The sequence below is a fragment of the Oncorhynchus clarkii genome, chromosome 9, assembly GCF_045791955.1.
Source record: "Oncorhynchus clarkii lewisi isolate Uvic-CL-2024 chromosome 9, UVic_Ocla_1.0, whole genome shotgun sequence".
NCBI classification, from domain to species: Eukaryota; Metazoa; Chordata; class Actinopteri; order Salmoniformes; family Salmonidae; genus Oncorhynchus; species Oncorhynchus clarkii.
The window spans coordinates 8951594-8979093 of record NC_092155.1 but is presented as its reverse complement, the minus strand read 5'-3'; the positions used below and the strand labels follow the sequence as shown (position 1 = coordinate 8979093).

Sequence of the window (27500 nt, the reverse complement as noted above, 5' to 3'; positions counted from 1 at the left end):
TAGCCTGGCAGTCAGTAGAGTTCTCCATAGCCTGGCAGTCAGTAGAGTTCTCCATAGCCTGGCAGTCAGTAAAGTTCTCCATAGCCTGGTAGTCAGCAGAGTTCTCCATAGCCTGGTAGTCAGTAGAGTTCTCCATAGCCTGGCAGTCAGTAGAGTTCTCCATAGCCTGGCAGTCAGTAGAGTTCTCCATAGCCTGGCAGTCAGTAGAGTTCTCCATAGCCTGGCAGTCAGTAGAGTTCTCCATAGCCTGGCAGTCAGTAGAGTTCTCCATAGCCTGGCAGTCAGTAGAGTTCTACATAGCCTGGTAGTCAGTAGAGTTCTCCATAGCCTGGCAGTCAGTAGAGTTCTCCATAGCCTGGCAGTCAGTAGAGTTCTCCATAGCCTGGCAGTCAGTAGAGTTCTCCATAGCCTGGTAGTCAGTAGAGTTCTCCATAGCCTGGTAGTCAGTAGAGTTCTCCATAGCCTGGTAGTCAGTAGAGTTCTCCATAGCCTGGTAGTCAGTAGAGTTCTCCATATCCTGGCAGTCAGTAGAGTTCTTCATGGCCTGGTAGTCAGTAGAGTTCTTCATAGCCTGGCAGTCAGTAGAGTTCTCCATAGCCTGGTAGTCAGTAGAGTTCTCCATAGTCTGGTAGTCAGTAGAGATGGTCATTTAACACACATTAGTGATACGTAAACAATGGGTGGTGCACACACACACACATCTTCCGCCTCTACAGAGGTGTGTGTGAGCAGCAGTACCATCAGCCCTGTCCAGCCCTCTTCACCTGTGGTTGGACCCACTAAGACAGTTCTCTGTGGTTGGACCCTGCTAGACAGTCCTCTGTGGTTCAACCCTGATAGACAGTCCTCTGTGGTTCAACCCTGATAGCTAGTCCTCTGTGGTTCAACCCTGATAGCTAGTCCTCTGTGGCAGAACCCTGCTAGACATTCCTCTGTGGTTCAACCCCTGATAGCTAGTCCTCTGTGGGCAAACTCTGATAGGCAGTCTTCTGTGGTTGGACCCTGCTAGACAGTTCTCTGTGGTTGGACAATGCTAGACAGTCCTCTGTGGTTGAACTCTAATAGACAGTCCTCTGTGGTTGAACCCTGCTAGACAGTCCTCTGTGGTTGAACTCTGATAGACAGTCCTCTGTGGTTGAACCCTGCTAGACAGTCCTCTGTGGTTGAACCCTGCTAGACAGTCCTCTGTGGTTGAACCCTGCTAGACAGTCCTCTGTGGTTGAACCCTGCTAGACAGTCCTCTGTGGTTGAACCCTGATGGCCAGTCCTCTGTGGTTGAACCCTGCTAGACAGTCCTCTGTGGTTGAACCCAGCTAGACAGTCCTCTGTGGTTGAACCCTGCTAGACAGTCCTCTGTGGTAGAAACCTGCTAGACAGTCCTCTGTGGTTGAACCCTGCTAGACAGTCCTCTGTGGTAGAACCCTGCTATACAGTCCTCTGTGGTTGAACCCTGCTAGACAGTCCTCTGTGGTTGAACCCAGCTAGACAGTCCTCTGTGGTTGAACCCTGCTAGACAGTCCTCTGTGGTTGAACACAGCTAGACAGTCCTCTGTGGTTGAACCCTGCTAGACAGTCCTCTGTGGTTGAACCCTGCTAGACAGTCCTCTGTGGTTGAACCCTGCTAGACAGTCCTCTGTGGTTGAACCCTGCTAGACAGTCCTCTGTGGCTGAACCCTGCTAGACAGTCCTCTGTGGCTGAACCCTGCTAGACAGTCCTCTGTGGTTGAACCCTGCTAGACAGTCCTCTGTGGTTGAACCCTGCTAGACAGTCCTCTGTGGTTGAACACAGCTAGACAGTCCTCTGTGGTTGAACCCTGCTAGACAGTCCTCTGTGGTTGAACCCTGCTAGACAGTCCTCTGTGGTTGAACCCTGCTAGACAGTCCTCTGTGGTTGAACCCTGCTAGACAGTCCTCTGTGGCTGAACCCTGCTAGACAGTCCTCTGTGGCTGAACCCTGCTAGACAGTCCTCTGTGGCTGAACCCTGCTAGACAGTCCTCTGTGGCTGAACCCTGCTAGACAGTCCTCTGTGGTTGAACCCTGCTAGACAGTCCTCTGTGGTTGAACCCTGCTAGACAGTCCTCTGTGGTTGAACCCTGCTAGACAGTCCTCTGTGGCTGAACCCTGCTAGACAGTCCTCTGTGGCTGAACCCTGCTAGACAGTCCTCTGTGGCTGAACCCTGCTAGACAGTCCTCTGAACATGTAAACAGTCAGAACTCACATCAACTTTATACCTTTTAATTCTTCTTCACAAGCAATGTTACGAAACGTCTTTAGTTCTAATCCTACTGGACATTAAAACATCTGTCTTCTCTCTCTTTTTATGATAAGATGATCCCCCTCTCTCATCCCTCCCTCCCTCCCTCCCTCCCTCCCTCCCTCCCTCCCTCCCTCCCTCCCTCCCTCCCTCCCTCCCTCCCTCCCTCCCTCCCTCCCTCCCTCCCTCTATCCGCTTTCATCTAACCTCCAATCTACTCTCAATCCCATTCCGTCTGTCTGGCTGGTTTATAAATGGCCCTGGCCCTGTGCAGTGGTGGCAGTGGTGTGTCTATGTAAGGGGCGTTTTGGCACAATGGCTAAAGAGCGTCTGTCATCTCTTGGCATTCACCACCGGTAGTGATGGAAGGAGGGAGGGATGGAAGGAGGAATGGAGGGACGGAGGAAGGAATGGAGGGACGGAGGAAGGAATGGAGGGATGGATGGAGCGATGGAGGGATGGGGGATTGAAGGAGGAATTGAGGAACGGAAGGAGGGATGGAGGGAGGAATGGAGAGATGGAGGGATGGGGGGATTGAAGGAGGAATTGAGGTATGGAAGGAGGGATGGAGGAATGGAGGTAGGAATGGAGATATGGAGGGAGGGAGGAATGGATGGAGGGAGGGATGGAGAGATGGAATGGAGATATGGAGGGAGGGAGGGAGGAATGGAGAGATGGAGGAATGGAGAGATGGAGGGATGGAGAGTTGGAGGAATGGATGGAGGGAGGAATGGAGAGATGGAGGGATGGAGGGAGGGAGGGATGGAGGGAGGCAGGAATGGAGAGATGGAGGGATGGAGGGAGGAATTGAGAGATGGAGGGATGGAAGGATGGAGGGATGGAGGGATGGAGGAATGGAGAGATGGAGGAATGGAGGGAGGGAGGAATGGAGAGATGGAGGGAGGGAGGAATGGAGAGATGGAGGAATGGAGGGAGGGAGGAATGGAGAGATGGAGGGATGGAGGGAGGGATGGAGGGAGGGAGAGATGGAGGGATGGAGGGAGGAAGTATCAGGGTAAATATACGACCCTAACACTCTGGGTCTATCCCAACTGGTACCCTATTCCCTATGTGGTGGAATACTATGCCATGGGCTCCGCTCTAAGGTAGTGCACTACATAGGGAATAGGGTCCCCATAGGGCTCTGCTCTAAGGTAGTGCACTACATAGGGAATAGGGTCCCCATAGGGCTCTGCTCTAAGGTAGTGCACTACATAGGGAATAGGGTCCCCATAGGGCTCTGCTCTAAGGTAGTGCACTACATAGGGAATAGGGTCCCCATAGGGCTCTGCTCTAAGGTAGTGCACTACATAGGGAATAGGGTCCCCATAGGGCTCTGCTCTAAGGTAGTGCACTACATAGGGAATAGGGTCCCCATAGGGCTCTGCTCTAAGGTAGTGCACTACATAGGGAATAGGGTCCCCATAGGGCTCTGCTCTAAGGTAGTGCACTACATAGGGAATAGGGTCCCCATAGGGCTCTGCTCTAAGGTAGTGCACTACATAGGGAATAGGGTCCCCATAGGGCTCTGCTCTAAGGTAGTGCACTACATAGGGAATAGGGTCCCCATAGGGCTCTGCTCTAAGGTAGTGCACTACATAGGGAATAGGGTCCCCATAGGACTCTGCTCTAAGGTAGTGCACTACATAGGGAATAGGGTCCCCATAGGGCTCTGCTCTAAGGTAGTGCACTACATAGGGAATAGGGTCCCCATAGGGCTCTGCTCTAAGGTAGTGCACTACATAGGGAATAGGGTCCCCATAGGGCTCTGCTCTAAGGTAGTGCACTACATAGGGAATAGGGTCCCCATAGGGCTCTGCTCTAAGGTAGTGCACTACATAGGGAATAGGGTCCCCATAGGGCTCTGCTCTAAGGTAGTGCACTACATAGGGAATAGGGTCCCCATAGGGCTCTGCTCTAAGGTAGTGCACTACATAGGGAATAGGGTCCCCATAGGGCTCTGCTCTAAGGTAGTGCACTACATAGGGAATAGGGTCCCCATAGGGCTCTGCTCTAAGGTAGTGCACTACATAGGGAATAGGGTCCCCATAGGGCTCTGATCTAAGGTAGTGCACTACATAGGGAATAGGGTCCCCATAGGACTCTGCTCTAAGGTAGTGCACTACATAGGGAATAGGGTCCCCATAGGGCTCTGCTCTAAGGTAGTGCACTACATAGGGAATAGGGTCCCCATAGGGCTCTGCTCTAAGGTAGTGCACTACATAGGGAATAGGGTCCCCATAGGGCTCTGCTCTAAGGTAGTGCACTACATAGGGAATAGGGTCCCCATAGGGCTCTGCTCTAAGGTAGTGCACTACATAGGGAATAGGGTCCCCATAGGGCTCTGCTCTAAGGTAGTGCACTACATAGGGAATAGGGTGTCATTTGGGACGTTCTTTGATAGAGAGCGGACAAATAGCAGGTGCTTTATTTGGCTGTCTGAACAACGCAGGCAGAGGAGAGCACTGTGTAATCTGGTCTAATGTCCCCACTAAAGAGAGGGAGGGAGAGGGGGAGAGAGAGAGGGAGGGAGAGGGGGAGAGAGAGAGGGAGGGAGAGGGAGAGGGAGGGAGAGAGAGAGAGAGAGAGAGAGAGAGAGAGAGAGAGAGAGAGAGAGAGAGAGAGGGAGAGAGAGAGAGAGAGAGATAGATAGAGAGAGAGAAAGAGAGAGACAGAGAGAGAGAGAGAGAGAGAGAGAGAGAGAGGGAGAGAGAGAGAGAGAGAGAGAGAGAGGGAGAGAGAGAGAGAGAGAGAGAGAGAGAGAGAGGGAGAGAGAGAGAGAGAGAGAGAGAGAGAGAGAGAGAAAGAGAGAGCGAGAGCGTGGTGATTGGGGTACTCCTGGCTGAATTCTGAAAAGGTTGCAAAGCCTTCTGGGGCTCCCGAGTGGCGCAGCGGTCTAAGGCACTGCATCTCAGTGCTGTAGGCGCCATTACAGACCCTGGTTTGATTACAGGCTGTATCACAACCAGCTGTGATTGAGAGTTCCATAGGGCACAATTGGCCCAGCGTCATCCGGTTTAGGGTTTGGCCGGGGGGAGGCCGTCATTGTAAATAAGAATTTGTTCTTAACTGACTTGCCTAGTTAAATAAAAGTCACATAAAATAATGCATGTCTGCCTCTGGGACTGGCTAGGGGCCACACACACACAAAGACAGAGACACACAGACACACATTAAGATTCCATCCAGAGTCCTTTATCTTTAGGGGACAATAGGAATATTATTTAATGAATTAACAATCTGGATTCCCCTGTGATGTGCTCATCACACAGTCACCATAGTGATGGGACGCTGAGCCAGGCGCTGTAGGTAGACACTAGCTATCTCTCCTGTCTCCATATGTTCTCTCTCTCACTCTCTCTCTCTCTCTCTCTCCCTCTCTCTCAATTCAATCTAATTAAATTTAAGGTCTTTATTGACATGGGAAACATATGTTAACATTGCCAAAGCAAGTGAGGTAGATAATAAATCATAAAATTTGTATTACATTTTTATTTTTTTATTACACTAACAAAAGTTCCAAAAGAATAAAGACATTTCAAATGTCATATTATGTCTGTTTACAGGGTTGTAACGATGTACAAATAGTTAAAGTACAAGTCAACATAAATATGGGTTGTATCTCTCTCTCTCCCCTCCCCCCACACTCTCAAATTCTAATTCAACATGCTTTAATGGCATGAATAACAAGTTAACTTGTCGCCAAAGCAAAGTGATACATACACACAACTATGAAAACAACAGTGACAACATTAAAATAGTAACTATGATACTAAAACAATACATTTCTAATTAAAATGTTTAATAATGGTCAATGTTCAGAATCTAATTCAAAATGTAATATTTTGTATTATTATTATTAGTTATTATTATTAGTTATTATTATTAGTTATTATTATTAGTTATTATTATTTAAATAAATAAATAATGATTGGTGGTACATTTTATGCTCCCTCCCTCCCTCCCTCCCTCCCTCCCTCCCTCCCTCCCTCCCTCCCTCCCTCCCTCCCTCCCTCATCACATTTTCATTCCCTCTCACTTACATTTCTCTCTCTCTCTCTCTCTCCCCCATCACTCTCTCTCTCTCCCCATCTCTCTCTCTCTCTCTCTCTCTCTCTCGCTCTCCTACCTTTCTCCTCTCATGTTTTGTTACATCAAAGCCTGTTGTTAAGGTGATTGTATCTGACATTTTTCACATGTTCAGGGACACAGTGTCCCTTGGTGTGTGTGTGTGTGTGTCGCCGTTTGAGTTCTGTCACCCCCGCAGCCCTTCAGTAACCCCATGGATCAGATGTCCTCTTAGCATACAAATCACACACACACACACACACACACACACACACACACACACACACACACACACACACACACACACACACACACACACACACACACACACACACACACACACACACACACACACACACACACACACACCGGCTGGTAGCTAGAAGATCCTTTACCTCCTTCAAGTGTATTCCTTTCATTGTTGATCTCCGAACTCACTGTTCTTCAGATAGATAGACACAAGCATGAGAAACAGTGTTTGAACCCTTTACAATGAAGATCTGTGAAGTTATTTGTATTTTTATGAAATATCTTTGAAATATCTTTGTGAGTTTCTGAGTTTAGGTAAAGTATAAAATGGAAAATAATTCAACATAAATATGGGTTGTATTTACAATAGTGTTTGTTCTTCACTGGTTTCCCTTTTCAAATCTAGCTGCTGTGATGGCACACTGTGGTATTTCACCCAGTAGATATGGGAGTTTATCAAAATTGGATTTGTTTTCAAATTAGTTTTGTCTGTGTAGTCTGAGGGAAATACTGTATATGTCTCTAATATGGTCATACATTGGGCAGGAGGTTAGGAAGTGCAGCTCAGTTTCCACCTCATTTTGTGGGCAGTGAGCACATAGCCTGTCTTCTCTTGAGAGCCAGGTCTGCCTACGGCGGCCTTTCTCAATAGCAAGGCTATGCTCACTGAGTCTGTACATAGTCAAAGCTTTCCTTAAGTTTGGGTCAGTCACAGTGGTCAGGTATTCTGCTTTCTGTTTAGGGCCAAATAGCATTCTAGTTTGCTCAGTTTTTTTGTTAATTCTTTCCAATGTGTCAAGTAATTATCTTTTTGTTTTCTCATGATTTGGTTGGGTCTAATTGTGCTGTTGTCCTGTGGCTCTGTGGGGTCTGTTTGTGTTTATGAACAGGGCCCCAGGACCAGCTTGCTTAGGGGACTCTTCTCCAGGTTCATCTCTCTGTAGGTGATGGCTTTGTTTTTGGAAGGTTTGGGAATCGCTTCCTTTAAGGTGGTTATAGAATTTAACGGCTCTTTCCTGGATTTTGATAATTAGCGGGTATCGGCCTAATTCTGCTCTGCATGCATTATTTGGTGTTTCATGTTGTACACGGAGGATATTTTTGCTGAATTCAGCATGCGGTCTCAATTTGGTGTTTGTCCCATTTTGGGAATTCTTGGTTGGTGAGCAGACCTCATACCTCACAACTATAAAGGGCAATGGGTTCATTAACAGATTGAAATATTTTTTGCCAGATCATAATTTTACATGTCAGATTTTATGTTCCTTTTGATGGCATAGAAGGCCCTTCTTGCCTTGTCTCTCAGATCGTTCACAGCTTTGTGGAAGTTACCTGTGGCGCTGATGTTTAGGCCAAGGTATGTATAGTTTTTTGTGTGCTTTAGGGCAACAGTGTCTAGATGGAATTTGTATTTGTGGTCCTGAGATTTACTGTCAGGGCCCAGGTCTGGCAGAATCTGTGCAGAAGATCTAGGTGCTGCTGTAGGCCCTCCTTGGTTGGGGACAGAAGCACCAGATCATCAGCAAACAGTAGACATTTGACTTCAGATTCTTGTAGGGTGAGGCTGGGTGCTGCAGACTGTTCTAGTACCCTCGCCAATTCGTTGATATATATGTTGAAGAGGGTGGGGCTTAAGCTGCATCCCTGTCTCACCCCACGGCCCTGTGGAAAGAAATGTGTGTGTTCTTTGCCAATTTTAACTGCACAATTTTAACCACTTTCCGTCCATTTGTATAGCAGATCCTCATGCCAATTTGAGTCGAAAGCTTTTTTGAAATCAACAAAGCATGAGAGACTTTGACTTTGTTTTGGTTTGTTTATTTGTCAATTAGTGTATGCAGGGTGAATACGTGGTCTGTCATACGGTAATTTGGTTAAAAGCCAATTTGACAATTGCTCAGTACATTCGCTGAGGAAGTGTATGAATCTGCTGTTAATGATAATGCAGAGGATTTTCCCAAGGTTGCTGTTGAAGCATATCCCACGGTAGTTTTTGGGGTCAAATTTCTCTCTCTTTTTCTCTCTCTCTCTCTCTTTCTCTCTCTCTCTCTCTCTCTCTCTCTCTCTCTCTCTCTCTCTCTAGTACAGTTTTAATTTCGTAGGTAAATTAGGTAAAGATATTTTGAGAGTGGCTGCAGCTTCTCTCCTTCCTCATCCCTCTCTCTCCATCCTTCCTCATCCCTCTCTCTCTCCGTCCTTCCTCATCCCTCTCTCTCTCCTTCCTCCCTCATCCCTCTCTCTCCTTCCTTCCTCATCCCTCTCTCTCTCCTTTCTCATCCCTATCTCCGTCATTCCTCATCCCTCTCTCTCTCCATCCTTCCTCATCTCTCTCTCCTTCCTTCCTCATCCCTCTCTCTCCGTCCTACCTCATCCCTCTCTCTCCATCCTCACCCTTCCCTCTCTCTCTCCTTCCTTCCTCATCTCTCTCTCTCTCCTTCCTCATCCCTCTCTCTCCGTCCTTCCTCATCCCTCTCTCTCTCTCCTTCCTCATCCCTCTCTCCATCATTCCTCATCCCTCTCTCTCCATCCTTCCTCATCTCTCTCCATCCTTCCTTCCTCATCCCTCTCTCTCCTTCCTCATCCCTCTCTCTCTGTCCTTCATCATCCCTCTCTCTCCGTCCTTCCTCATCCCTCTCTCTCTCCTTCCTTCCTCATCCCTCTCTCTCTCCTTCCTTCCTCATCCCTCTCTCTCTCCTTCCTCATCCCTCTCTCCGTCATTCCTCATCCCTCTCTCCATCCTTCCTCATCTCTCTCTCTCTCTCCCTCTCAGAGGAAGGAGAGAGAGATGGAGAGAAAGGGATGAAAGGAGAGAGAGATGGAGAGAAAGGGATGAAAGGAGAAAGAGATGGAGAGAAAGGGATGAGGAAGGAGAGAAAGGTGGATAGAAAGGGATGAAAGGAGAGAGGGGATGAGGAAGGAGAGAGAGATGGAGAGAAAGGGATGAAAGGAGAGAGAGATGGAGAGAAAGGGATGAAAGGAGAGTGAGGGATGAGGAAGGAGAGAGGGATGGAGAGAAAGGGATGAAAGGAGAGAGAGATGGAGAGAAGGGGATGAAAGGAGAGTGAGGGATGAGGAAGGAGAGAGAGATGGAGAGAAAGGGATGAAAGGAGAGAGAGATGGAGAGAAAGGGATGAAAGGAGAGAGAGGGGTTGAGGAAGGAGAGAGAGATGTAGAGAAAGGGATGAAAGGAGAGAGAGATGGAGAGAAAGGGATGAAAGGAGAGTGAGGGATGAGGAAGGAGAGAGAGATAGAGAGAAAGGGATGAAAGGAGAGTGAGGGATGAGGAAGGAGAGAGAGATGGAGAGAAAGGGGTCAGCTAGTGAGGATGAGGAGGAGGAGTGAGAGCCAAGGAGAGGATATGAAAATGTGACAAGAGAAAAAAGATAAGAGAAAACACAGACGAGAGTGGAGAGAGAAGCTGGATGTGCAACAACAACAAAAACACAGTGCTTTATGTGTGATGGTCTCTACCATTTTGTGACGTTTTCTTCCAAGAGGCCACTGGGCTGCCAGCTCCAGCTGTAGGTCTGTGTGTTGTGTCTCAGTGGGCTCAGCAGGCTGCGTTCGCTAGCTCTCTGAATCTGTTTAATTACTCCTCTCATCACAGCCTCATCAGACCTCCAACCCTCTGCAACACTCTCTCTTTAATCTCCGTCTTAACATCTCTTTTTCTTTCCACTCTCTTTTTCTCCATCTCTCCCTTTCTTTTTCCTGGGTCCTTTTCCCGGGTCTTTTTCCTGGGTCTTTTTCCTGGGTCTTTTTCCCTGGTCTTTTTCCCGGGTCTTTTTCCTGGGTCTTTTTCCCTGGTCTTTTTCCCGGGTCTTTTTCCTGGGTCTTTTTCCCGGGTCTTTTTCCCTGGTCTTTTTCCCGGGTCTTTTTCCTGGGTCTTTCTCCTGGGTCTTTTTCCTGGGTCTTTTTCCCGGGTCTTTTTCCTGGGTCTTTTTCCCAGGTCTTTTTCCCGGGTCTTTTTCCTGGGTCTTTTTCCCAGGTCTTTTTCCTGGGTCCTTTTCCCGGGTCTTTTTCCCGGGTCTTTTTCCTGGGTCTTTTTCCCGGGTCTTTTTCCTGGGTCTTTCTCCTGGGTCTTTTTCCCAGGTCTTTTTCCCGGGTCTTTTTCCCTGGTCTTTTTCCCGGGTCTTTTTCCTGGGTCTTTTTCCCTGGTCTTTTTCCCGGGTCTTTTAACTGGGTCTTTTTCACTGAACTTTTTCCCGGGTCTTTTTCCCAGGTCTTTTCCCCGGGTCTTTTTCCCGGGTCTTTTTCCCAGGTCTTTTTCCCGGGTCTTTTCCCTGGGTTGTGGGTGCATCGTTCTATCCTCTTTCTTTCCTCCATCACTGACATGATCATATCTCTCTTCCTGCTTTTCTATTGCATCTCTTTTTTTTTCTCAACACTTCTATCCCCCTTTGTTTCACTGCCTTATATTTGACCTCTGTAGTATCTACAGTAGCTTCCCTTTTGTGTTTTTCACACTTTCTTCATTTCCATTAAGCCAGTCCCACCAAGCCACAGAGCACCACAGGCTGCCATCCCTGTGTCTCTAGCCCAGAAAGCATCATCCTGGGGGGCTAGCATCGCTGCCTTGACTAATGGCTGAGATCAGTCACGCCTCATTTCTTCCTTCCTTCCTTCCTTCCTTCCTTCTTTCTTTCCTTTCTTCCTTCCTTCCATCGCTCCTTCAGTCTACTACCAAGGATGAGAAACAATAACACAATCAACGCTGGATGGAGGGATAGAAGGTTGGAGTGAGGGATAGAGGGAGGAGAGGGATGGAGTGAGGGGTGGAGGGATGGAGTGATGCAGTGAGGGATGGAGTGAGGGATGGAAGGATGGCGTGATGCAGTGAGGGATGTAGTGAGGGAAGAAGTGATGTAGTGAGGGATGGAGTGATGGAGTGATGCAGTGAGGGATGGAGGGATGCAGTGAGGGATGGAGTGATGTAGTGAGGGATGGAGTGATGGGGTGATGCAGTGAGGGATGGAGGGATGCAGTGAGGGATGGAGTGATGTAGTGAGGGATGGAGTGATGGGGTGAGGGGTGGAGGGATGGAGTGATGCAGTGAGGGATGGGGGGATGAAGGGATGCAGTGAGGGCTGGAGGGATGAAGGGATGGAGTGAGGGATGGAGTGAGGGCTGGAGGGATGAAGGGATGGAGTGAGGGCTGGAGGGATGAAGGGATGGAGTGAGGGCTGGAGGGAGGAGAGAGAAAGGTGGATTGAAAAATGAGAGACAGAGAGAGAGAGAGATTATCTACCTCACTTGCTTTGGGAATGTTAACACATGTTTCCCATGCCAATAAAGCCCTTAAATTGAATTGAATTGATAGACAGAGAGAGTTACACAGAGATCCCCCCCACAGGACCCCCATACTTTAATGAAGACAGCTTCTCCATCCTGGAGGGGAAATCAATAATTTCCAGGCCCATGGACATGTACTAGTCTGTGGCGACCTAAATGCCAGAACCGGACAAGAACCTGACACCCTCAGCACACAGGGGGACAAACACCTGCATGGAGGTTACATCATTCCCTCCCACAAATGCCCCCCTAGGCACAACTATGACAACATAACCAACAAAAACGGGTCACAACTCCTGCAGCTCTGTCGCACGCTGGGTATGTACATAGTCAATGGTAGGCTTCGAGGGGACTCCTATGGTAGGTACACCTATAGCTCATCTCTTGGCAGTAGTACTGTAGACTACTTTATCACTGACCTCAACCCAGAGTCTCTCAGAGCGTTCACAGTCAGCCCACTGACACCCCTATCAGACCACAGCAAAATCACAGTCTACTTAAACAGAGCAATACTCAATCATGAGGCATCAAAGCCAAAGGAACTGAGTAACATTAAGAAATGCTATAGATGGAAGGAATGCAGTTTGGAAACCTACCAAAAAACAATTAGGCAACAACAAACTCAATCCCTTTTAGACAATTTCCTGGGTAAAACGTTCCTCTGTAATAGTGAAGGTGTAAACTTGGCAGTAGAAAATCTTAACAGTATATTTGACCTCTCAGCTTCCCTATCAAATCTAAAAATCTCAAATAGAAAACCGAAGAAAATTAACAACAATGACAAATGGTTTGATGAAGAATGCAAAAATCTAAGAAAGAAATTGAGAAACCTCTCCAACCAAAAACATAGAGACCCAGAAAACCTGAGTCTACGCCTTCACTATGGTGAATCACTAAAACAATACAGAAATACACTACGGAAAAAGAAGGAACAGCATGTCAGAAATCAGCTCAATGTAATTGAAGAATCCATAGACTCTAACCACTTCTGGGAAAATTGGAAAACACTAAACAAACAACAACACGAATAATTATCTATCCAAAATGGAGATGTATGGGTAAACCACTTCTCTAATCTTTTTGTCCCTATAACAAAGAATAAAGAGCAAAAACATATACATGATCAAATACAGATCTTAGAATCAACTATTAAAGACTACCAGAACCCACTGGATTCTCCAATTACATTGAATGAGTTACCTTGGGAAAATCCAGTAACCTTGGGAAAATCCTCTGCATTATCATTAACAGCAGACTCGTACACTTCCTCAATGAAAACAATGTACTGAGCAAATGTCAAATTGGCTTTTTACCAAATTACCGTACAACAGACCATGTATTCACCCTGCACACCCTAATTAACAACCAAACAAAGGCAAAGTCTTCTCATGCTTTGTTGATTTCAAAAAAGCCTTCGACTCAATTTGGCATGAGGGTCTGCTATACAAACTGATGGAAAGTGGTGTTGGGGGTAAAACATACGACATTATAAAATCCATGTACACAAACAACAAGTGTGCGGTTGAAATTGGCAAAAAACACACACATTTCTTCACATAGGGTCGTGGGGTTAGACAGGGATGCAGCTTAAGCCCCACCCTCTTCAACATATATATCAACGAATTGGCGCGGGCACTAGAAAAGTCTGCAGCACCCAGCCTCACCCTACAAGAATCTGAAGTCAAATGTCTGCTGTTTGCTGATGATCTGGTGCTTCTGTCACCAACCAAGGAGGGCCTACAGCAGCACCTAGATCTTATGCACAGATTCTGTCAGACCTGGGCCCTGACAGTAAATCTCAGTAAGACCAAAATAATGGTGTTCCAAAAAAGGTCCAGTCACCAGGACCACAAATACAAATTCCATCTAGACACTGTTGCCCTAGAGCACACAAAAAACTATACATACCTTGGCCTAAACATCAGCGCCACAGGTAACTTCCACAAAGCTGTGAACGATCTGAGAGACAAGGCAAGAAGGGCATTCTATGCCATCAAAAGGAACATACATTTCAACATACCAATTAGGATTTGGCTAAAAATACTTGAATCAGTCATAGAGCCCATTGCCCATTTATGGTTGTGAGGTCTGGGGTCCGCTCACCAACCAAGACTTCACAAAATGGGACAAACACCAAATTGAAACTCTGCACGCAGAATTCTGCAAAAATATCCTTCGTGTACAACGTAGAACACCAAATAATGCATGCAGAGCAGAATTAGGCCGATACCCACTAATTATCAAAATCCAGAAAAGAGCCGTTCAATTCTATAACCACCTAAAAGGAAGCGATTCCCAAACCTTCCACAACAAAGCCATCACCTACAGAGAGATGAACCTGGAGAAGAGTCACCTAAGCAAGCTGGTCCTGGGGCTCTGTTCACAAACACAAACACACCCTACAGAGCCCCAGGAAAGCAGCACAATTAGACCCAACCAATCATGAGAAAACAAAAAGATAATTACTTGACACATTGGAAAGAATTAACAAAAAAACAGAATGCTATTTGGCCCTACACAGAGAGTACACAGCGGCAGAATACCTGACCACTGTGACTGACCCAAAATTAAGGAAAGCTTTGACTATGTACAGACTCAGTGAGCATAGCCTTGCTATTGAGAAAGGCCGCCGTAGGCAGACATGGCTCTCAAGAGAAGACAGGCTATGTGCTCACTGCCCACAAAATGAGGTGGAAACTGAGCTGCACTTCCTAACCTCCTGCCCAATGTATGACCATATTAGAGAGACATATTTCCCTCAGATTACACAGATCCACAAAGAATTCGAAAACAAATCCAATTTTGATAAACTCCCATATCTACTGGGTGAAATTCCACAGTGTGCCATCACAGCAGCAAGATTTGTGACCTGTTGCCACGAGAAAAGGGCAACCAGTGAAGAACACACACCATTGTAAATACAACCCATATCTATGCTTATTTATTTTATCTTGTGTCCTTTACCATTTGTACATTGTTAAAACACTGTATATATATATATATATATAATACGACATTTGTAATGTCTTTATTGTTTTGAAACTTCTGTATGTGTGATGTTTACTGTTAATTTTTATTGTTTATTTCACTTTATATATTCACTTGATATATTATCTACCTCACTTGCTTTGGCAATGTTAACACATGTTTCCCATGCCAATAAAGCCCTTGAATTTAATTGAATTGAATTGAGAGAGAGAGTTTCATAGAGAGAGAGAGAGAGTTACACACAGAGAGAGAGACACAGAGAGAGTTACACAGAGACAGAGAGACAGAGAGAGTTACACAGAGAGAGAGAGAGAGAGTTACACAGAGAGAGAGAGAGAGAGAGTTACACAGAGAGAGTTACACAGAGAGAGAGACAGAGAGAGAGAGACAGAGAGAGTTACACAGAGAAAGAGACAGAGAGAGAGAGAGAGAGACAGAGAGAGTTACACAGAGAGAGAGAGACCGAGAGAGTTACACAGAGAAAGAGACAGAGAGAGAGAGAGAGAGACAGAGCGATAGACAGAGATAGAGAGAGAGAGAGAGCGACAGACAGAGAGAGAGAGTTACAGAGTGAGAGATAAAGCCCCTTGAATTGAATTGAATTGACAGAGAGATAGACAGAGACAGAGACAGAGAGATAGACAACTTCTATCTAGATAGAAGAATACAACTTCTGTATCTGTAATATTTACTGTTAATTCGTTTGTTTATTTCACTTTTGTATAATATCTACCTCACTTGTTTTGGCAATGTTAACACATGTTTCCCATGTCAATAAAGCCCCTTAAATTGAATTGAATTGATAGACAGAGAGACAGAGAGAGAGAGAGAGAGAGAGAGAGAGAGAGAGAGAGAGAGAGAGAGAGAGATACACAGAGAGATACACAGGGATACACAGAGAGATACACAGAGAGAGAGAGAGATACACAGAGAGATGGACAGAGAGAGAAAGAGAGAGTTACACAGAGATGGACAGAGAGAGAAAGAGAGCGAGAGAGTTACACAGAGAGAGTTACACAGAGAGATGGACAGAGAGAGAAAGAGAGCGAGAGAGTTACACAGAGAGATGGACAGAGAGAGAGTTACACAGAGAGATGGACAGAGAGAGAAAGAGAGAGAGAGAGTTACACAGAGAGAGAGAGAGAGAAACAGGGTGTCGTCAGGCAGGGGAAGGAAAGATAGATGTTTCAGGACATGTCAATCTCCTTTCCACCTCCCTCTCTCTCTGTCCCTCTTCCTGTCTTTTTCTGTTCTATCTATGCTGGTTTCAGCTTTGTGTTTCAAGCAGTGTTTTCATCACTAATTAACTTTATTACTGAAATCCCGATCCGACTCGAACCCGGGTCCAATGACTGTCAACCCAACACCTTAGCCCTTACGCCAAGAGATCAGAACCTCTTGACAGGTTCACTAGGTGTTGGGTTAAAGATGCTACAGTATTATGTTGGACCAAAAGTCTTGCTTTTATATTTACTGTCTCTCTCTCTCTCTCTCTCTCTCTCTCTCTCTCTCTCGCTCTCTCTCTCTCTCTCTCTCTCTCTCTCTCTCTCTCTCTCTCTCTCTCTCTCTCTCTCTCTCTCTCTCTCTCTCTCTCTCTCTCTCTCTCTCGCTCTCTCTCTCTCTCTCTATCTCTCTCTCTCTCTTTCTGCAGGTGTGTTCTAAAACACAGAAGGATCATGTCACGCCTACATCTCCACCTCTCCTCCTTCCGTTCCTCCTCTCTCTCCTCTGTCCTTCTCCTAGTCTTCCTCTCCTCCATGCTCCTCCTGTCCCTCCCCAGCCCGGCCGTGGCCGGTTCCACTCCTCTATCAGAGGGGGGTAACGTAAAGGCTAACTGCACGGCTACGGGAGACCCCTGTCAGGAGGGGGTGGTACTGCCCGTCTGGAACCCACAGAACCCCTCTGTAGGAGACAAGGTGACCATAGCTTGAAATCTGTTGTTGTTTTTGTTGTGGTTGTTGGCCAGGGGCGGGATTCAAACCAATCACGCATTGTAGAGCCGTGTGACGGGAACATATGTCAACCTTTTAATGTCAAGCACGCAGTGACCTGGATTGAATCCCAGCCTTTGTTTTGTATTTTGTCTGTTTGCTGTGTTATTGTTGTTGTTGTGAAATGAAGTGCCTCATTGAGGACGTTCACGTTTTCCTATTCTAATCTAATCAGGGGTTGACACTAACGGCAGATGAACTGAACAGGTGGAATCTGTTTTGTTGTTGCCCGTACGGGCAGGTGAACTTTTGTCCCTAAAAACACCTGTTAATTCACATTGACTCCAGTGGTCAATTTGTTTATGTACATTATCGACTCACAACAAAAGAAACCAAGCCAAGTGATCACACAGTTCCTCCCTAAATTCTCTTTTCCCTCCGGCTTTGCCTCACTCAGTCAATTTCCACCAAACGCTCCCTCTATACACACTCGTGCCGCGTACACAGAAATGACTGCCCATTAAAACGTATCTAACTGATGGGATACACTAACAAAACTGGAGAAGAGCTACCTTCCTCGCCAAATCAAGACAGCTTTATCACAAATTCTATATGGACTGGTTGATTGAAGTATGGAAATAAGGGTTGGAACTCTCTTTGTTATTGGCAAGCTGAAACTCCCCCTCCCACGTCAACCTGCTGATTAGAAGGTCCTCTGTAGAGTGTATTTTCCACCAGTAACTATCAGGAAGTAACAGTAACAGTAACATTTTTACAGTGTCAGTTTTATCAGCTGCACTGGCTCTTTAGCTGTGTGTCTCAACTCCTACTATTAAAGATTCCCTATGCAGAAATCGCTCCACCATTTCCTGGTTGGATTTTTTATATTATTTTACATAGTTCAGCCTAATTTCAGTTCATGTGACAAAACAAGCAAGTATAGTGTAGAGGAATCATTGTACCGTCTACACCGCTGTGAAATATATTTAATTTTCAGCTGTTTGAAGCTGGTGTACAAAACCGAGAGTAAAAGACGAAAAAACTCAACTTTAAGAACCGGGGAAGCATAGAAATAGCGCACATAGAACAGATCTACCACTTCTTAGAGTTGCTTTCTATGAGAATAACAGATCTATAACTCTTATTTCTATGTGAATTTGATCGGGTTGCCAAACAATTACATATTGCGGCTCTAAATAAATGACACCCCTTTTAAAAACGGGAGTAAAATGTGAACAGTGATATTGATGAGAAAGACGCATCTGTTTCGGTAGCCGAGTCTCAAACGGCACTAAACAGTCCTTCGGTTTAGCAAATCACTTCACAACTCCAGTAAAACATAATTGTTTTTCAGTTTAGACAGAAAAGAGACCTTAACATTTGATTTTAGTTGTCCAGTGTGCTAACTGGCTCTAATGTGCGAGGTAGCCAGTGTGTTTACAGTTTCAGAAATGTATGATGAGAAAGAGGCTTGTGGAAAAAGCAACTCCCTCGTGAACGTCTCATCATTAAAGGGATAGTTGACAAAAAAAATGCAATGTGATCTTTTTTCACTTTTTTTCATTAGGCTAGGAGTGTGTACAAACAATACACATACTTTTTAAATGAACCGTTCTCTCTAAGTAAAGAAACTTCCTTAACAAATTAGCATATGCAAATTGTGTAAACAAAGGATTAGAATGTTTTCAAACAGTAAGTGTTAAAAATTTACTTTCAATGTGAACCATTTGTAAGTGTAACAGACCATTTTATTATTTGGACAAGTGACCATGACCTTTGGGCAAGTGACTATGACCTTTGGGCAAGTGACTCTGACCTTTGGGCAAGTGACTCTGACCTTTGGGCAAGTGACTATGACCTTTGGGCAAGTGACTCTGACCTTTGGGCAAGTGACTCTGACCTTTGGGCAAGTGACTATGACCTTTGGGCAAGTGACTCTGACCTTTGGGCAAGTGACTCTGACCTTTGGGCAAGTGACTCTGACCTTTGGGCAAGTGACTCTGACCTTTGGGCTAGTGACTCTGACCTTTGGGCAAGTGACTATGACCTTTGGGCAAGTGACTATGACCTTTGGGCAAGTGACTCTGACCTTTGGGCAAGTGACTCTGACCTTTGGGCAAGTGACTCTGACCTTTGGGCAAGTGACTCTGACCTTTGGGCAAGTGACTATGACCTTTGGGCAAGTGACTCTGACCTTTGGGCAAGTGACTCTGACCTTTGGGCAAGTGACTATGACCTTTGGGCAAGTGACTCTGACCTTTGGGCAAGTGACTATGACCTTTGGGCAAGTGACTCTGACCTTTGGGCTAGTGACTCTGACCTTTGGGCAAGTGACTCTGACCTTTGGGCAAGTGACTCTGACCTTTGGGCAAGTGACTCTGACCTTTGGGCAAGTGACTCTGACCTTTGGGCAAGTGACTATGACCTTTGGGCAAGTGACTATGACCTTTGGGCAAGTGACTCTGACCTTTGGGCAAGTGACTCTGACCTTTGGGCAAGTGACTATGACCTTTGGTCAAGTGACTATGACCTTTGGGCAAGTGACTCTGACCTTTGGGCAAGTGACTCTGACCTTTGGGCAAGTGACTCTGACCTTTGGGCAAGTGACTATGACCTTTGGGCAAGTGACTCTGACCTTTGGGCAAGTGACTCTGACCTTTGGGCTAGTGACTCTGACCTTTGGGCAAGTGACTCTGACCTTTGGGCAAGTGACTCTGACCTTTGGGCAAGTGACTCTGACCTTTGGGCAAGTGACTATGACCTTTGGGCAAGTGACTATGACCTTTGGGCAAGTGACTCTGACCTTTGGGCAAGTGACTCTGACCTTTGGGCAAGTGACTATGACCTTTGGGCAAGTGACTATGACCTTTGGGCAAGTCACTCTGACCTTTGGGCAAGTGACTCTGACCTTTGGGCAAGTGACTATGACCTTTGGGCAAGTGACTATGACCTTTGGGCAAGTGACTCTGACCTTTGGGCAAGTGACTCTGACCTTTGGGCAAGTGACTATGACCTTTGGGCAAGTGACTCTGACCTTTGGGCAAGTGACTCTGACCTTTGGGCAAGTGACTATGACCTTTGGGCAAGTGACTCTGACCTTTGGGCAAGTGACTCTGACCTGTTTGAGAGCTCAATGTCAACCCTTCTTTAATCTAATCCAGGTAGCGCGGGCCATTGTCTACTTTGTAGCGATGATCTATATGTTCCTGGGGATGTCCATCATAGCTGATAGATTCATGTCTTCTATAGAGGTGAGAATTATATTTTCTATTCTGCTTTGAGAACACACACACCTGCACGTTTTTTCATTTGAGTCATTTAGCAGACGCTCTTATGCAGAGCGACTTACACTGGTGAGAGCAGACATTCTCGTTCTGATCCCCTTTGGGAATCGTACCCACAACCCTGGCGTTGCAAGTGCCGTGCTCTACTAACTGAGCCACAATACAGTTGATTGAGTGACTGGTATTTTACTCTACTGTATTTTACTCTACTGTATTCTACTCTACTGTATTCTATTCTATTACACTCTACTGTATTCTACTCTACTGTATTCTATTCTATTACACTCTACTGTATTCTACTCTACTGTATTCTATTCTATTACACTCTACTCTATTCTACTCTACTGTATTATATTATATTACACGCTACTGTATTCTACTCTACTGTATTATATTATATTACACTCTACTGTATTCTATTCTATTACATTATACTGTTTTCTATTATATTACACTCTACTGTATTCTACTCTACTGTATTATATTATATTACACTCCACTGTATTATGTTATATTACACTCTACTGTATTCTACTCTACTGTATTATATTCTATTACACTCTACTGTAATATATTATATTACACACTACTGTATTCTACTCTACTGTATTCTATTCTACTACATTCTATTATATTACACTCTATTGTATTATATTATATTACATTCTACTGTATTCTATTCTATTACACTATATTATATTACACTCTACTGTATTCTATTCTATTACATTCTACTGTATTCTATTATATTACACGCTACTGTATTCTACTCTACTGTATTATATTATATTACACTCTACTGTATTCTACTCTACTGTATTATGTTATATTACACTTTACTGTATTCTACTCTACTGTATTATATTCTATTACACTCTACTGTATTATATTATAGTACATGCTACTGTATTCTACTCTACTGTATTCTATTCTACTGCATTCTATTATATTACACTCTATTGTATTATATTATACTACATTGTACTGTTTTCTATTATATTACACTCTACTGTATTTTACTTTACTGTATTCTATTATATTACCCTCATTTATATTACACTCTACTGTATTCTACCCTACTGTATTATATTATATTACACTCTACTGGTATCTATTCTATTACACTCTACTGTATTCTATTATATTACACTCTACTGTATTCTAATCTACTGTATTCTATTCTATTACACCCTACTGTATTCTACTCTACTGTATTATATTTATTACACGCTACTGTATTCTATCCTACTGTATTCTATTCTATTACACTCTACTGTATTCTATTTCACTCCACTGTATTCTACACTACTGTATTATATTCTATTACACTCTACTGTATTCTATTCTATTGTATTCTATTCTATTACACTCTACTGTATTCTACTCTACTGTATTCTATTCTATTACACTCTACTGTATTCTACTCTACTCTTCTGTATTCTATTCTATTACACTTTACTGTATTCTACTCTACTGTATTCTATTCTATTACACTCTACTGTATTCTACTCTACTGTATTATATTCTATTACACGCTACTGTATTCTCTTCTATTACACTCGACTGTAATCTACTCTACTGTATTATATTCTATTGGACTCTAATGTATTCTACTCTATTGTATTATATTCTATTACACTCTACTGTATTTTACTCTACTGTATTCTATTCTATTACACTCTACTGTATTCTACTCTACTGTATTCTATTATATTACACTCTCCTGTATTCTACTCTATTTTCTGCATTCTATTCTACTTTATTCTACTCTACAGTATTATATTATACTGTACTATATTCTATTACACTCTACTGTATTCTACTCTACTCTTCTGTAATCTATTCTACTGTATTCAACTGTACTGTATTATATTCTACTCTACACTACTGTATTTGTTATATTATACTCTACACTACTGTATTATAATATACTCTACTGTATTATATTCAAATCTACTGTATTATATTCTACTCTACTCTACTGTTTTATATTATACTCTACACTACTGTATTATATTATACTCTACTGTATTATATTCTACTCTACTGTATTATATTATACTCTACACTACTGTATTATATTATATTCTACTCTACTGTATTATATTCTACTCTACTGTATTATATTATACTCTAAACTACTGTATTATATTATATTCTACTCTACTGTATTATATTCTACTCTACTGTATTATATTATACTCTACACTACTGTATTATATTATATTCTACTCTACTGTATTATATTCTACTCTACACTACTGTATTATATTATATTCTACTGTATTATATTCTACTCTACTGTATTATATTATACTCTACACTACTGTATTATATTATATTCTACTCTACTGTATTATATTATTCTCTTCTATATTATATTCTACTCTTCTGTATTATATTCTACTCTACTGTATTTTATTCTACTCTACTGTATTTATTATATTATACTCTACAATACTGTATTATATTCTACTCTACTGTATTATATTCTACTCTACTGTATTATATTCTACTCTACTGTATTTTATTCTACTCTACTGTATTTATTATATTATACTCTACAATACTGTATTATATTATACTCTACTGTATTATATTATTCTCTACTGTATTATATTATACTCTTCTGTATTATATTCTACTCTACTCTACTATATTCTACTATATTCTACTGTACTATAGTCTACTCTACTGGACTGTATTATACTCTACTTATTCTACTTTACTCTACTGTATTATACTCTGCTCTACTGTATTATACTCTGCTCTACTGTATTATACTCTACTGTATTATACTCTGCTCTACTGTATTATACTCTACTGTATTCTACCCTACTGTATTCTACTCAACTGTATTCTACTCTACTCTACTGCATTCTATTTTATTCTACTCTACCGTATTATATTATACTCTACTGTATTCTATTCTACTGTATTCTATTCTACTCTACTATTCTGTATTCTACTCTACTGTGTTCTATTCAACTGTATTCTACTCTACTGTATTCTATTCTACTCTACTGTATTATATTATACTCTACACTACTGTATTATATTCGACACTACTGTATTCTATTCTACTCTACTCTATGGTATTCTACTCAACTTTATTCTATTCTATTCAACTGTATTCTACTCTACTCTACTGTATTCTATTCTATTCTACTGTATTATCTTCTACTCTACTGTATTTTATTCTACTCTACTCCACCTGTATTCTACTCTACTCTACTGTATTCTACTTTACTGTATTCTATTCTACTCTAATGTATTGTATTATACTATACTCTACTGTATTCTATTCTATTCTACTCTACTCTGCTGTATTCTACTCTACTCTACTGTATTCTATTCTACTCTACTGTATTTTATTCTACTCTACTGTTTTTTATTCTACTCTGCTGTATTCTACTCTACTCTACTCTGCTGTATTTTATTCTACTCTACTGTTTTTTATTCTACTCTGCTGTATTCTACTCTACTCTACTCTGCTGTATTCTACTCTACTCTACCGTATTCTACTCTGTTCTGTTGTATTCTCCTCTCCTCCAGGTGATCACCTCTCAGGAGAAGGAGATCACCATGAAGAAGTGGAACGGGGAGACAACCACAGCTACAGTGAGGATCTGGAACGAGACCGTGTCTAACCTCACTCTCATGGCTCTGGGGTCATCTGCTCCTGAGATACTGCTCTCTGTTATAGAGGTACACATTCTCATGGCTCTGGGGTCATCTGCTCCTGAGATACTGCTCTCTGTTATAGAGGTACACATTCTCATGGCTCTGGGGTCATCTGCTCCTGAGTTACTGCTCTCTGTTATAGAGAAACACATTCTCATGGCTCTGGGGTCATCTGCTCCTGAGATACTGCTCTCTGTTATAGAGGTACACATTCTCATGGCTCTGGGGTCATCTGCTCCTGAGATACTGCTCTCTGTTATAGAGGTACACATTCTCATGGCTCTGGGGTCATCTGCTCCTGAGATACTGCTCTCTGTTATAGAGGTACACATTCTCATGGCTCTGGGGTCATCTGCTCCTGAGATACTGCTCTCTGTTATAGAGGTACACATTCTCATGGCTCTGGGGTCATCTGCTCCTGAGATACTGCTATCTGTTATAGAGGAACACATTCTCATGACTCTGGGATCATCTGCTCCTGAGATACTGCTATCTGTTATAGAGGAACACATTCTCATGGCTCTGGGGTCATCTGCTCCTGAGTTACTGCTCTCTGTTATAGAGGTACACATTCTCATGGCCCTGGGGTCATCTGCTCCTGAGATACTGCTCTCTGTTATAGAGGTACACATTCTCATGGCTCTGGGGTCATCTGCTCCTGAGATACTGCTCTCTGTTATAGAGGTACACATTCTCATGGCTCTGGGGTCATCTGCTCCTGAGATACTGCTCTCTGTTATAGAGAAAAACATTCTCATGGCTCTGGGGTCATCTGCTCCTGAGATACTGCTCTCTGTTATAGAGAAACACATTCTCATGACCCTGGGGTCATCTGCTCCTGAGATACTGCTCTCTGTTATAGAGGAACACGTTCTTGAGGAAGTTCTCAAACCCCAAGTTGAAACTGTTGTACTTGGTAGTATGTGGAAGTTTTCATTTGAATCCAGGAGGGGTTGGAATGAAGCGAAGGAGGGGAAGAAAAGCAGGGTAGTTAATAGAAGAAGGAAGGACATTCTCCCAGGTTTGATGCGGTCTCATGTTCTCTTCTTGTCCACCAGGTGTGTGGCCACGGCTTCGAGGCTGGTTCTCTGGGTCCCTCCACCATTGTGGGCAGTGCTGCTTTTAACATGTTCATCATCATCGCCCTGTGTGTCTATGTGGTTCCTGACGGAGAGACCAGGAAGATTAAACATCTCCGTGTGTTTTTCGTGACCGCGGCGTGGAGTGTGTTCGCATACATCTGGCTGTATCTTATCCTGTGTGTGTTCTCTCCTGGAGAGGTGGAAGTCTGGGAGGCCGTGGTCACCTTTCTGTTCTTCCCCCTGTGAGTACTAGACACACACACACACACGCGCGCGCGCGCGCGCACACACACGGAAACGTACACACACACACGGAAACGTACACACATATACACACGGAAACGTACACACACACACACACACACACACACACACACACACACACACACACACACACACACACACACACACACACACACACACACACACACACACACACACACTCCTCACACCCTCCTCTTCCTCTTCCTCCGCGCTTCCAGCTGCGTGGTCCAGGCGTGGGTGGCCGATCGACGATTGCTCTTCTACAAGTACGTCCGCAAGCGTTACCGTGCCGACAAGCACAGAGGCATCATCGTTGAGACGGAGGTAGGGATGGACGGAGGGATGGGAGGAGGAGGAGGAGGAGGAGGAGGGATGTTGGGGCCAGGTGGGTTCACTAAGATGGACATGATGGAGCTGGACGGACAGGTGGTGGAGGGATGGAGGGATGGAGGGATGCTGGAGGACGGAGGACAAGAAGGGAGGAGGGATCTGGAGGATGTGGCCAGGAGAGACATGGCGAGGACCCTGAAGGAGCTGAAAGCCAGACACCCTGATAGAGACACAGAGCAGCTTATAGAGATGGCCAACTACCAGGTACACAGCTTATAAAGGCTTCATAGAGCATTCATAAGCACTGCCATGGTGCTACACAAGTCATGTATCAGAATACTGTACTGTGTTCATCTTCATATGTAAAGACATTACTGACAGTGGTGATAATGTAGCGTTCATAAAGTCTTCATATGCATGACATAGAGAGTTCATAAAGTCTTCATATGCATGACATAGAGAGTTCATAAAGTCTTCATATGCATGACATAGAGAGTTCATAAAGTCTTCATATACATGACATAGAGAGTTCATAAAGTCTTCATATGCATGACATAGAGAGTTCATAAAGTCTTCATATGCACGACATAGAGAGTTCATAAAGTCTTCATATGCATGACATAGAGAGTTCATAGTATAACAGCTGGTGTAATCTCACTGTCCTGTCAGGTGTTGGTCCAGCAACAGAAGAGCCGAGCGTTCTACCGTATCCAGGCAACCAGGATGATGATCGGAGCAGGCAACATCCTGAAGAAGCATGCTGCTGACCAGGCTAGGAAGGTACAGGCTGTCCAGTGCGCCTTTTCCCAAACCAATGTTTCCCAAACCTTTTTTTCTCAGATTTGTTTTTGTTCTGATCATATCTGAATGGTGGCTAGAATTTTGAACTTAAACCCAAATTGTAATGAAATAATTTATTATTGGAATATACTCAAAGGCAGCAGCATGTCACTCATCGATCAAACTCTCTACATCCCTTCTGCTCCAGGTGGTGAGCAGCCAGGAGCCCCACCTGCAGGAAGACGACCCCCACACGACCCGGATGGAGTTTCAACCCTCCCACTACCAGTGCTTCGAGAACTGTGGCTCGCTCAAACTGACCGTGGCCCGACATGGTGGAGACCCTGGAGCTTCTGTTAAGGTAAGGTGAGGAGGGAGGGGGAGGAGGAGAGTAGGGGGGAGGAGGAGAGTAGGGGGGAGGAGGAGAGTAGGGGGGAGGAGAAAGAAGGAGAGGATGCTTGATGACATCTCTTTTCTCTCTATTTCTGACTCTTTCTCCCCTTCTCTCTCTCTCCCCCTCCCTATCCTCTCTCCCCCTTCCATCTCCCCCTCTCCTTCCCCCTCTCCTCCTCCTCCTCTCTCCCCTCCTCCTCCTCCTCTCTCCCCTCCTCCTCCTCCTCTCCCCCCTTCCTTCCCCCTCTCCTTCCCCCTCCCTTTCTTCCTCCCTCCTTCCCTCCCCCTACTTCTCCCCCCCTCTCCTCTCCCTCTCCTCCTCCTCTCCCCCCCACCTCTCCTCCCCCTCTCCTCCTCCTCTCTCCCCTCCTCCTCCTCCTCCTCCTCTCCCCCTTCCTTCTCCTTCTCCTTCAGGTGGACTACCGTACAGAAGACGGCACAGCCAATGCCGGTTCAGACTATGAATTCGCTGAAGGGACCCTCCTCTTCAAGCCGGGCGAGACCCTGAAAGAGATAACTGTGGGCATCATAGACGACGACATCTTCGAAGAGGATGAGTACTTCTATGTCCACCTCAGTAACCCTCGTGTGGTTGGCTACGACCCGTTGGAGACGAACTCTAACTCCTCCCCCAAGGCGGTGCTCGGTGACGGCCACACGGCGACGGTGACCATCTACGACGACGATCACGCGGGGATATTTTCGTTTGAGATCGACGCCCTGCGGGTGAGCGAGAGTGTTGGGGTCATGGAGGTCAAGGTTCAGAGGACGTCGGGGGCTCGGGGGCTGGTGGTGGTGCCTTACAGGACCGTAGACGGGACAGCCCGGGGTGGAGAGGATTTCGAAGAGGTGTCTGGGAATCTGGAGTTCCAGAACGACGAGACGATGTGAGTGACTGT

The 27500-nt window shown here is 44.6% G+C and overlaps 1 protein-coding gene across 2 annotated transcripts in view; it reads left to right on the top strand.

Moving 5' to 3' along the window:
- LOC139415810 (sodium/calcium exchanger 1-like) overlaps positions 1 to 27500 on the top strand; it is an 84477-nt gene that overhangs the window by 23450 nt on the left and 33527 nt on the right. The window contains exons 2-9 of one of the 2 annotated variants that reach the window (XM_071163918.1): positions 16505 to 16769; positions 19946 to 20035; positions 23624 to 23776; positions 24811 to 25076; positions 25317 to 25692; positions 26098 to 26208; positions 26417 to 26569; positions 27016 to 27488. In XM_071163918.1, the coding sequence (XP_071020019.1) occupies positions 16530 to 16769; positions 19946 to 20035; positions 23624 to 23776; positions 24811 to 25076; positions 25317 to 25692; positions 26098 to 26208; positions 26417 to 26569; positions 27016 to 27488 (1862 nt within the window). In that variant the 5' untranslated portion in view covers positions 16505 to 16529. Of the gene's footprint in view, positions 1 to 16504; positions 16770 to 19945; positions 20036 to 23623; positions 23777 to 24387; positions 24437 to 24810; positions 25077 to 25316; positions 25693 to 26097; positions 26209 to 26416; positions 26570 to 27015; positions 27489 to 27500 lie in introns of those variants that run through there. The other variant, XM_071163917.1, reaches the window with a different exon arrangement.